Genomic DNA, 12,314 nt, shown 5'->3' with positions numbered 1-12,314 from the left:
GGGCTCATTTACATAATCTTCAAAGTTCATTTTTGGCAGAAAGAAGACTCGGTTATATGCAACAAAGGTACCGTTTTTAACTGCTGGGTGGCACATATAACGCTATAGGATCTGTCTAATATGGTCAAATGTGGTGACAGACTCCCTTTAACTAGTAAAAATAAAATATTACATTTTTTTTTATTTCCTCTCAGAATTCCTTAGTGAGTAATTCTCTGTCCTGTCTGAGGAAAGCCTCTGTGGATGTCAGCAATGTATATACCCAAGCTCTACTGATCTACGCCTTTACATTGAGTGGGGATAATGAACTCAAGAAAACTTTAATGGACAAACTGGAGGATAAAGCAGTGAGGGGAGGTAAGAAGTGAATACTTAGCTTGAAGAATACAGCATAATATATGGCATAATCTTCTGCATGTTGTAAATTGCAAAAGTACCGTATCACTGCAGAGCACCAGGGTCTATGAACCCAGGAAGCTGCAGGTTGACTGCATTCATACATGCAACTCTGGGGTGACATCTAATATTCCTTATATCATTAACATTAGTGGGCTACGTTAGTCCTTAGAATAATGTTTGAAGAGTAAGGGATCATCGATTCCTGTACATTATTAATTGATTCATAATATGAAACTCTGTCAAACAAAAAAATCTTCAGCATTTGAGATGTGTATTAAGTTGCAATGCATTTGATACACAGTTGTTGAAAAATTTGGAGGATGGCCTATGTGTTAGTAAGCCAGACTTCTATGCACCACCGCTCATCTTTATATGTGTATTAATACCACCCTACAGATGGACAGCTGCACTGGAAGCGGGATTCCACTCCTCCTTCTGAAGACACAAACTGGTACAGAGCTCCATCAGAATCGGTGGAGATGAGCTCCTATGTGCTTCTAGCATATCTGTCTGGTCTAGTTCCAGATACAGGCAAAGCTGCAAAAATTGTGAACTGGTTGACCAAGCAGCAGAACCCATATGGAGGATTCTCTTCTACACAGGTAAATAAGGAGTCTAAGCAACCTTACTCCACCATTAACATACAGTACATGCAGCACTTTTATGTTTAAAAGTTTTGGCAGAAAGCCGCTACCAGACCCATCTGACAGTGACTGTTTTGCCGTGAATTCTAATATTTGAGAATAAATAGGCTTAAACAGGCTAAGTAATAGTAATTAATAAAAAATAAATATTTACTAAGTGTAATTAACCCATTCCCGACCAGCACCGTAATAGTACAGTGCTGCAGGAAGTGACTTCCCGGCCAGCGCCATAGTACTACGGCGCACTAATCGGGCGGGTGCAGAAGCTCCTCCCAATCAACTGCAGAGGATGGCTGTTCCCGTACCCAGAACCATGCTGTATGCACCAGCATCTGTGAAAACACTGATGCCGGCAAATGAACCCTCACTATGCGCGGTCAGTGCTGACCGTGGCATGTGCAGGGTATGTGGAGGGAGTTCCCTCTCTGTCACTATCGGGTCCCCACGCTACTGTGTACCAGACCTGATGGCAGGGACGGCAGCCCGATGCTTTACTTAGGCATCATGCTGCCTTCTCTTTTACCCTGGGAGAATGCCCTGTGAGGGCTGTAAGAAAATGGCAACACAAAAAAAACAAGATTTCATTCTGTTCAAAAATGCATTTACTGTGTAAAACTTAACAAAAATAAAATAACTGACATATTGGGTATCTCTGCATCCATAAAAATCTGTTCTATAAAAATATCACATTATATGCCCCCTCAGGTGAATACTGTAAAAAAAAATTTTTTAAACTACACCAAAACAGCCTTTTTTCACCTTGCCTCACAAAAAGAGTAATATCAAGCGATCAAAAAGTCTTATGTACCCTACAATTATACCAATGAAAAGGTCACATCATCCCACAAAAAAATGAGCCCCCACATAAGACAATCACTAAAAAAATAAAAACTAATGGTGCCCATAAACCAATCCATCAATATCTGCACTGCAAAAGCCATATGGTGCTCCTTCCATTCTGAATCTGGCTATGTGCCCCCCCCCCCCCCCCCCAGCAGTTTTATACCACATATGGGGTGTTTTTCCTAATTCAGGAGAAAATGGGTAACAAATTATGGGGTGCTTTTTCTCCTGTTGCCCCTTGTGAAAATGAAAAATTTGGGGCTAAAGCAACATTTTATTGTAAGAAATAAAACTTTTCATTTTTACAGTCAAGTGTTTCCAAATTCTGTAAAACGCTTAGGGGGGCAATGTGTTCAGTACCCCCCTTAATATATTCTTTGAAGGGTGCAGTTTCCAAAATGGGGTCACTTTTTGAGGTTTTCCACTGTAGGGGTACATCAAGCTCTCTTTAAATACAAAATGGTGCCTAAAAATCATTCTAGCTCCAAAATCCATATGGTGCTCCTTTCCTTCTGACCACTGGCACGTGTCCATAGATCAGTTTACCACCACATATGGGATATTTCTGTAAACTGCAGAATGAGAGTAATGCATGTTGAGGTTTGGTTTGCTGTTGACCCTAGCTGTGTTGCAAGAAAAAATTGATTAACATTAAAAATCTGTATAAAAAATGAATTTTTTAAATTTCACCTCCATATTTCTTTAGTTCTTGTGGAATACCTAAAGGGTTAACAAAGTTTGTAGCATCAGTTTTGAATAATTTGAGGGGTGTAGTTTTTAAAATGGGGTTTATTTATGGGTGGTTTCCATTATGTAAGCCCCTAAAAATCACTTCATATCTGAATTGGTTCTTAAAAAAATGGTTTGGGAAATTTTGTTGAAAATTTGAAAAATGGTTTCTAAACCTCTAAGCCTTCTAACGTCCAAAAAAAAATTAAATGACATTTACAAAATGATGCCAACATAAAGCAAAGTTATGACTGATAACTACTGTATTTTATGAGGCATCACTATCTGTCTTAAAAGTAGAGAAATTCAAATTTAGAAAATGTTCCCAATTTTTAGTAAATTTGGGAATTTTTTTATAAATAAAGGAAAGATAAATGACTCAAATTTACCATGGTCGTAAAGTACAATGTGTTACGAGAAAACAGTCTCAGAATGGCCTGGATAAGTAAAAGTGTTCCAAAGTAATTGCCACATAAAGTGACATATGTCAGATTTGCATAAAATGGCCTGGGCAGGAAGGTGAAAACTGGCCCGGGGTAGAAAGTTTTAAATGTGTATGACAAATCACATTGAGAATAAATAATAATTGCTAGGTGTCACTAACGTACCTGGCTGGGCTTGAGCGATGCACTCTGGGGCTACAGTGTGGCCCCGACAAGTGAAACATGCTGCCATGCCACACCCTTGTGACTACCAGTCTAAGCCACGCTCCCTAGTTGCACAACCTCTAAGTCAATCCCCCTGGTGCTGCAAGCGCGTCCGTAGCACAGAAGCACTCGCTTTGTTCCTTCCTGCACCACATGCTCGCTGGGGGAGATTAGTGTATAAGCTGTGTATGTTTATAATGCAAGCTGAGTGACTGCTCAGCCTGCCTATCTCAGGACTACTTGTATTCTGGTCCAATTGGGCGCCAAGTTCATGGACCTATCAGGTTCTCATCCAGGAACTTTAGTTAAATTCCCTGCCAGCAATACACCCTTGCCAGTGATAGGTTTCACTCCTTTGCTGTGCTCCAGGTTGAGTTTGTTTGGGTTTTAGATTGCTTGTTAAATTGACCTTGGCTTGCTTTGGACCTCTCTGCCTGTTTAGTGATTTGGTACTGTGATTCCCACATGGTTCTCACTTTGGCTTGGCTTTTCTGACTACCCTCTGTCTCATGATTTTGTACAGTACTGTCCGCCCAGTTCCGTTCCATTCCAGTACGACCATGTTTTCGGTATTGTTGGTCTCTGAGTCTTTCACCTAGCAGAGCAGGGAACATTACAAAGTTGCGAACTTGCCACATAGGGCTTTAACTGCTAGTAGGCAGGAAAAGCAGGCTGGGTTCCAGTTAGGTCTCACTGTCTGTGTGCTCCTGCCTACTGTGATGACACCAGGCCTTCAACACAAAGGCGGGAGCTCCAGTTACCATGCTACCCATTTAGCACATGGCCAACACCCCATGGTAATACATGAAAGTGATTGTGACCTACAAAATCCTATCTGGATGATGTTCTTATTGGAGCTGAGTTCTTTGTCTTTGTGCACAAAGGTTTATACCTTTAAGCCTCTCCTCCTAATGCAGCCCCAAACCATGATGCCCCCATCACCATACTTCACAGTTGGGATGAGGTTTTGATATTGGTGTGCTGTGCCTCTTTTTCTCCACACATAGTGTTGTGTGTTTCTTCCAAACAACTCAACTTTGGTTTCATCTGTCCACAGAATATTTTGCCAGTACTGCTGAGGAACATCCAGGTGCTCTTTTGCAAACTGTAAATGTGCAGCAATGTTTTTTTTTTTTGGACAGCAATGCCTTCCTGTGTTGTATCCTTCCATGAAATCCATTCTTGTTAAGTGTTTTACGTATTGTAGACTCGCTAACAGGGATGTTAGCATATGCCGGAGACTTTTGTAAGCCTTTAGCTGACACTCTAGGATTCTTCTTCACCTTCTTCACCTTCAAGTGCAGTCTTCGCTGTGCTCTTGCAGTCATCTTTACAGGACGGCCACTCCAGGGAGAGTAGCAGCAGTGCTGAACTTTCTCCATTCATAGACAATTTGTCTTACCGTGAACTGATGAACATCAAGGCTTTTGGAGATACTTTTATAACCCTTTCCAGCTTTATGCAAGTCAACAATTCTTAATCATAGGTCTTCTGAGAGCTCTTTTGCGCGAGGCACCATTCACATCAGGCAATGCTTCTTGTGAAAAGCAAACCCAGAAATGGTGTGTGTTTTTTATAAGGCAGGGCAGCTTTAACCAACACCTCCAATCTCATCTCATTGATTGGACTCCAGTTGGCTGACGCCTCACTCTAATTAGCTCTTGGAGATGTCATTAGTCTAGGAGTTCACATAATTTTTTCACCTACACTGTGAATGTTTACATGGTGTGTTCAATCAAAAACATGGTAACATTTAATTATTTGTGTGTTATTAGTTTAAGCAGACTGTGATTGTCTATTGTTGTGACTTAAATGAAGATCGGATCACATTTTATCACCAATTTGTGCAGAAATCCATATCATTCCAAAGGGTTCACATACTTTTTCTTGCAACTGTATGTAAGTGGCTAAAAGTAGATTACATGGTCATTGGATATCAATTTTCCAGCAGGCTAGTGTAAATTATGCATTCATAAGTAAGTATGTGGCTGGAGGTAGATTACATGGTCATTGTAGCTGGCCAGCTAGGACCTGTCCTAGGTTGCTGGTATAGCTTATATGTGTATACAGCTAGACCTGCCAATAGCCTTAAAGGGGTTGTCCCACTTTGCTTTTTCAATCTTACCAGCAGTAGATGTCCTGATAACTTCCTGGTTTGGCTCCTGTAGTTGAGTGAAGGCTGGCCACGGCTCCTCATGACTCACCCTGAGAGCTCAGTCCTTGCATGCTCGTTCATGTGGATGAGTCATCCTTCTGGAGCCGACAATGTATGTGAGGCCCCCCCCCCAGTATAATAAACATTGAGTGAGGCCCCCCCAGTATAATAAACATTGAGTGCGCCCCCCCCAGTATAATAAACATTGAGTGAGGCCCCCCCCAGTATAATAAACATTGAGTGCCGCCCCCCCCAGTTTAATATACATTGAGTGCGGCCCCCCCAGTATAATATACATTGAGTGCGCCCCCCCAGTATAATATACATTGAGTGCGCCCCCCCCCAGTATAATATACATTGAGTGCGCCCCCCCCAGTATAATATACATTGAGTGCGGCCCCCCCCAGTATAATAAACATTGAGTGCGGCCCCCCCCAGTATAATAAACATTGGTGGCGCAGTGGGAAGTGCCAATGAGGGTTAAAAAAATAAATAAAAAATTAACTCACCTCCACCAATTGATCGCGCAGCTGCCGGTCTCCTGTTCTTTCTTTAGGACCTGTCAAAGGACCTGTGGTGACATCACTGTGGTCATCACATGGTACATCATATGATCCATCACCATGGTAATGGACCATGTGATTAGCTCAGTGACATCACCACAGGTCCTGAAGCAAGAACAGGAGACCGGCAGCTGCGCGATCAATTGGTGGAGGTGAGTTAATTTTTTATTTATTTTTTTAACCCTCATTGGCACTTCCCACTGCGCCACCAATGTTTATTATACTGGGGGGGGGGGGCGCACTCAATGTATATTATACTGGGGGGGGACCGCACTCAATGTTTATTATACTGGGGGGGGCCGCACTCAATATTTATTATACTGGGGGGGGCCGCACTCAATGTTTATTATACTGGGGGGGCCTCACTCAATGTTTATTATACTGGGGGGGCGCACTCAATGTTTATTATACTGGGGTGTTGGGGGGGCGCACTGCGCCACCAATGTTAATACATATGCAGGAGGTGGGTGCCGGAGTGAAATAGCCGGCACCCGACCTCTATGATAGGGGGCTGCGATCAGCGGCAGTTAACCCCTAAGGTGCTGCTCCCTGTCATAGAGGTCGGGTGCCGGCTATTTGATTCCGGCACCCGCCTCCTGTATTTGCGCATGCGCGGACGTGCGCGTACTCGTACGAATAGAGAGGCGGCCCGATGACTGTGTTCAGCGGTTGTGCGCAGGCGAGGCACAGCGATGCGGCCGGCCAGAAGAGGCCGTATCCATGGGATACTGAAATAAACAAAGGGATCGCATATCTGGATTTATTGAAAGAAAGGTAGCTTTTTGATAATGACATAGATAGGAAGATATGTTCTGTGGGGGTAAATAAATTAGATAAAACATATTTAATGAAGTGGGACAACCCCTTTAATACAGTTCCTATGTTTATGTGTTAAAGACAAAAGCAGAGTTATTTACTGTGACATCATGTTTTGGATGTCATATTACTGTTATATTTTGTGTTCACAGAAGCAGAACAAGATAATATGCCTTTAAGATTCATTTTATAATGTAGGGTAATCTCAGTGACACAGCAGAAACAACAGAAAGCATAGTGTTAATCTGTTGTTGCTGGGCAGAAGTCTAGACCAATCACAGCCAGCTTCTCACACAGCAAGAGTTTTCACCAATCACAGTCAGCCTCACACACAGCCTGTCTGGGAATTCCCCTAGCAGGAGCTTCTAGAATCATTATTCACTAGAGACAGGAGCTGAAGAGAGAAACAGTCACTCCACTGAGAGCTGTGTTTTAATGAAAGCAGGGAGGCCAAAAGAGGTATTTAAAACAGTTATATAATGTTCCTACTGTTAGTATAGTGATTAGAACTGTATACTGAACCAGTTATATGTGTGTTTACTTACAGTTCCGCCAAATACAATTGCAAACTACAAATTGCAAGCTACAGTTGCAAACTATGAACTACTTAACAAACCATACAAATTGCAATCATACCAGATCATACTCAACCAATCTGCAAAAAGTTACTGCTAACTGCATAACTGCAAACTGCAAACAAATTTTAGACAGTAGAACTGTTAAATCTCAGCTATACCTCTCATAGAGACCATAAAGTGCTTAAATAACTAGTGACAGTACAGATACTGAAGAGAGAAATATATCCACCATTTTATGTTGAATGACAATATTGAACAGTTGAACCACCATCTTATGCATACCGCCATTTTGTGATATCTTTTCAACATGTGTTTTGTACATGGACTATCTGCTGCAGAGGCGGCAGAGTTATATATGAAGAAAAGTTGAAGTTAATAAAGAAGTTATTTCAAGCATTTGGTGTGCTCATTAAACCTACTGTTCCCATAGAACGGCGCTAGTGGAATTACAAAGTAATAGACAGTCTGGTTAGACTAAAAAGTTAGAGATACCAAAATTCTTCCAATGCCACAGCGCAAAAGGCACTTCATAGTGCTGCGCCTGCCACAGTGGAACTATTACCCTCAGATGGCGAAGTGATAGCACTTCAACTTGCACAGTAAAGAGCGCATTAGAGCAGCCGAGTGCCAGCATATACAGCCGCGCAGCAACTGTTCCCTGTGTGAGCAAAGACACCTCAGCGGAGCTACCATAAAGGCCATAGAAGGTGTGCATTAGTCAAACTGCAGCCGACTCTTAAAGTGGCAGAACGGCAAAGGTAAGATAGTCACAGAGAGAGCACCAACCCTCCTGTGATCCCTAGTGAGAGAAAGAGACGCATGGTGGGAGGCCAAAGTCCAGAGCTAGAGTGCCTGCACCGCTATTGGAGAGACCACATACTGCAGTCAGCTAGTTTCCCGCCACTAGGCCCAAAGCCTGCAGCACTGTATCCAAGCCAGCGCATCACAAGTCATCACAGATCATCGCAAGTCATCACAAAGCATTGCAATTCTGTACAGAGCATTGCAACTCAGTGCAGAGCATCACAAGTTTGCACAGAGCATCGCAAGTTAGCGCAGAGCATCGCATCACATCAAGAAAAGATAAGTCTCCTTCAAGACAGACATTTGTTCCAGCAACCTTCAGATCACAGTATATTGCTCTTTAGAATAAGGTCAAAGCTTTCCTTTTATTACTTATCATTGCATATAGGCTATGGCATAAAGAGACATTTTTGTGTTCAGATAAATACTTTAAAGTAAAACAAAGGACAGTTTGTATTACACGGACTCTATTGCATTTAAAGTGAAAGTCATTTATTGCCTGCATTTATCGCTGTTACATTTAAAGTAAAAGTCATTTATTTCTGCATTTGTCAATATTGCATTTAAAGTGAAAGGACTCTTAATATTTGTATTGATTGTTATAGCATTTAAAGTAAAATGTCTGAGCTTAGTATTACCATGCCACTGTTAACAGATACAAAGATAGATAGAGTAGAGGGGGAAGAGCAAGGGAACCTGTCTGAGGTAGAAAAGTCTGATGCAACATTAGTCTTGCCTCAAACAAATATAGCCCAAACAGATGAACTAAGACATTCATCACATCCCAGAAAACCGACACCAACGATACTGGAAAATTTGGAACAAGAAGCAGCATTAAAAGTAAAAAAGTTCACCAGAATGTATGAGAAGTGGAAATTATACATTAAAGGCATTTGTGGAAAGTTAAAACAAAAAAGTATAAAAGGGAACTTGAGTGATGTGGTAGTCTTGGTAGAAGAATCTGAATCAGAGCTTATGGCAGCATACAGTACAGACCAAAAGTTTGGACACACCTTCTCATTCAAAGAGTTTTCTTTATTTTCATGACTATGAAAATTGTAGATTCACACTGAAGGCATCAAAACTATGAATTAACACATATGGAATTATATACATATAACAAGCAAGTGTGAAACAACTGAAAATATGTCATATTCTAGGTTCTTCAAAGTAGCCACCTTTTGCTTTGATTACTGCTTTCCACATTCTTGGCATTCTCTTGATGAGCTTCAAGAGGTAGTCCCCTGAAATGGTTTTCACTTCACAGGTGTGCCCTGTCAGGTTTAATAAGTGGGATTTCTTGCCTTATAAATGGGGTTGGGACCATCAGTGGCGTTGAGGAGAAGTCAGGTGGATACACAGCTGATAGTCCTACTGAATAGACTGTTAGAATTTGTATTATGGCAAGAAAAAAGCAGCTAAGTAAAGAAAAACGAGTGGCAATCATTACTTTAAGAAATGAAGGTCAGTCAGTCAGCCGAAAAATTGGGAAAACTTTGAAAGTAAGGGCTATTTGACCATGAAGGAGAGTGATGGGGTGCTGCGCCAGATGACCTGGCCTCCACAGTCACCAGACCTGAAACCCAATCGAGATGGTTTGGGGTGAGCTGGACCGCAGAGTGAAGGCAAAAGGGCCGACAAGTGCTAAGCATCTCTGGAAACTCCTTCAAGACTGTTGGAAGACCATTTAAGGGGACTACCTCTTGAAGCTCATCAAGAGAATGCCAAGAGTGTGGAAAGCAGTAATCAAAGCAAAAGGTGGCAACTTTGAAGAACCTAGAATATGACATATTCTCAGTTGTTTCACACTTGTTTGTTATGTATATAATTCCATATGTGTTAATTCATAGTTTTGATGCCTTCATAGTCATGAAAATAAAGAAAACTCTTTGAATGAGAAGGTGTGTCCAAACTTTTGGTCTGTACTGTATGTCAACCTGCGATCGCTTACGACACCTTCCCAGGACATTGTAAGGAACTTGGACACATGTACTGCAATCACTAAAGATTTAGTAAAGCTCATGAGAGAACTTTCATCTGCAGCTAATTATGATGAAGTTAAAACAAGAAGTAGAATGAACAAGCTTTTTATGAGAGACTATGCTAGGTCCTTAGGGGGAACCACAATCTCAAGTGTGACTTCTTTCGCTAGCAGAAGTGCCACCCACATATCGGAGTTCTCAAATACTTCAGCCAAAAGAAAGGATTTAGCTGAACAACTTGCTGTCAAGAAAGCAGAAATTAAGATGGAAGCTGCCATCGAGGCGCAGTGTCAACTAATGGCTAAAAAGGATGCAAAACGCCATCAGATGTAAGCTGAAATTAATGCACAACTTCATCAGATGGAAGCTTAAATAGAAGCACAGCGCCATCAAATGGAAGCTGAAAGGGAGGCACAGAGCCATCAAATGGAAGCTAAATTGAAAAGTCTGGAAAGGCAGAAAGAAGTTAAGATCATAGAAGCCAGACTCAGAGTACATGAGGAGGATATGAGTCAGAGTAGTCATAGGTTTAAATCTGTACTAAGTGAAGAAAAAGACTCCTATTTTCCTTTATACGCTCAAGAGAATGAAAGGAAATCTCCAGCTTGTATTGAGGAAATAAGTTATTATCCTTCCATCCCTGCTCATAAAAACAAAGAGAGGCCTTGTCCAGTGTTAGAGGGTAAATTCACACACCTTTTCCCTATCTCTACCATAAAATATAAAGAAAAAGACTCACCTAATTCAGAACTAAGTGAGAAAATTAAACTGGATGATTCTATTCCTAGATGTCATGGCAATGTTCAGGCGAGTGTTACAACCATTGTCCCAGCAACACCACAGAGAACAGTCCTAGCTAGACTTCCCGTTCCAAAACCCACTTTATTTTCAGGAGACGTACTGAAGTTCATAGAGTAGAAGGCAAGTTTCGAAATGATCATTGAGCATCATTGCTTCAGTCCAATCGACAAATTATTCTACCTTCAAAGATATGTTGGTGGGGAAGAAAATAAAGTTCATGAAGGTAACTTCTATAGAAAAGATGAAGAAGCCTACAAGCAATCTTGGGAAAAATGAAATGCAAGATATGGTCATCCTTTCTTAGTACAAAGAGCCTTTAGAGATAAACTGAATAACAGGCCTAAAATAAGTCCTGAAGAGCACCTCAGACTCCAAAAGTATGGTGACTTCCTGCAAGCATGCAGCAATGCCATCCCACATGTTCAAGGACTAGAAGTACTGAATGACTATCTAGAAAACCACAGGATGCTAATTAAGCTACTGAAGAAGTGGCTTCTAGATTGAATTGCTATGTAAATTGCTATGTGACTAAACAGTTAGATCTAGGTAAGAACTTCACAAGTTTTAAACATCATCTTACATCTTAAAATCCTTAGAAGAAAGGCCTGCAAGAGAGTTAAGATGTGCAAGAGTAACTAGCTTTGCAACCAACGCAGCAGCTATAGGTCTAGACACATTAGTGAACAAAGGGTCAAAGGACTGAGAGTTAGCGGGCTTCATTCAAACTGCACATTAGATCTAACAGCTTATACAAAAGAAGATATACCTCTAGATCGAGATCGCATAGCTACCTGTGAAACAGCCAATGAATGGGAGCACCGATCTGTCATATCTCATGAAATGTCCCCGCTGAAGGAGTTTGGTGTTGGACTGTTGATAGGCTACGATTGTCCCGAAGCCTTGGTACCATGAAAGGTAATCACAGGAGGAAAGGGTGAACCCTACACTGTTCAAACTGATCTAGGATGGGGTGTTTTTGGAGGAAAACAGCAGATCGCAAACTCAAGACAGGTGAAAGGATTGTGTCATCAAATATCTGTCCAAGAGTTACCAACTGTAAGTCCAGCAAAAGTAATCAATAATCCTTGAATCCGACTTTGAAGATATAAGTTCTAAAGAAAAGAGTGTATCATAAGAAGACATCAAGTTTGTATACACGCTAGAAGAAAGTATTCAGCAGAATCAACAAGGTCATCTTGAAATGCCCTTACCTTTTAGAGAACGACCTCGTCTGCCAAAAAACAGAAATCTTGCCCTAGCAAGATTGAAATGTTTGAAGAAAAAGATGGGAAGAGATCCCAAATTCAAGCAGGATTATTTGAAATGCATGGAAGTCATCCTAGAAAAAGGATA

General features: G+C 41.3%; 1 protein-coding gene across 1 annotated transcript in view; it reads left to right on the top strand.

Annotated features, from left to right (window-relative positions):
* LOC122942209 (alpha-2-macroglobulin-like protein 1) overlaps window positions 1–12,314 on the top strand; it is a 288,592-nt gene that overhangs the window by 191,589 nt on the left and 84,689 nt on the right. The window contains exons 27-29 of the mRNA XM_044299708.1: window positions 195–357; window positions 796–1,001; window positions 5,044–5,055. Of these exons, the coding sequence (XP_044155643.1) occupies window positions 195–357; window positions 796–1,001; window positions 5,044–5,055 (381 nt within the window). The remainder of the gene's footprint in view (window positions 1–194; window positions 358–795; window positions 1,002–5,043; window positions 5,056–12,314) is intronic.

Source organism: Bufo gargarizans, chromosome 6 (assembly GCF_014858855.1).
Source record: "Bufo gargarizans isolate SCDJY-AF-19 chromosome 6, ASM1485885v1, whole genome shotgun sequence".
NCBI classification, from domain to species: Eukaryota; Metazoa; Chordata; class Amphibia; order Anura; family Bufonidae; genus Bufo; species Bufo gargarizans.
The sequence above is the reverse complement of the archived record's forward strand: the minus strand, read 5'-3'. Positions and strand labels throughout refer to the sequence as shown.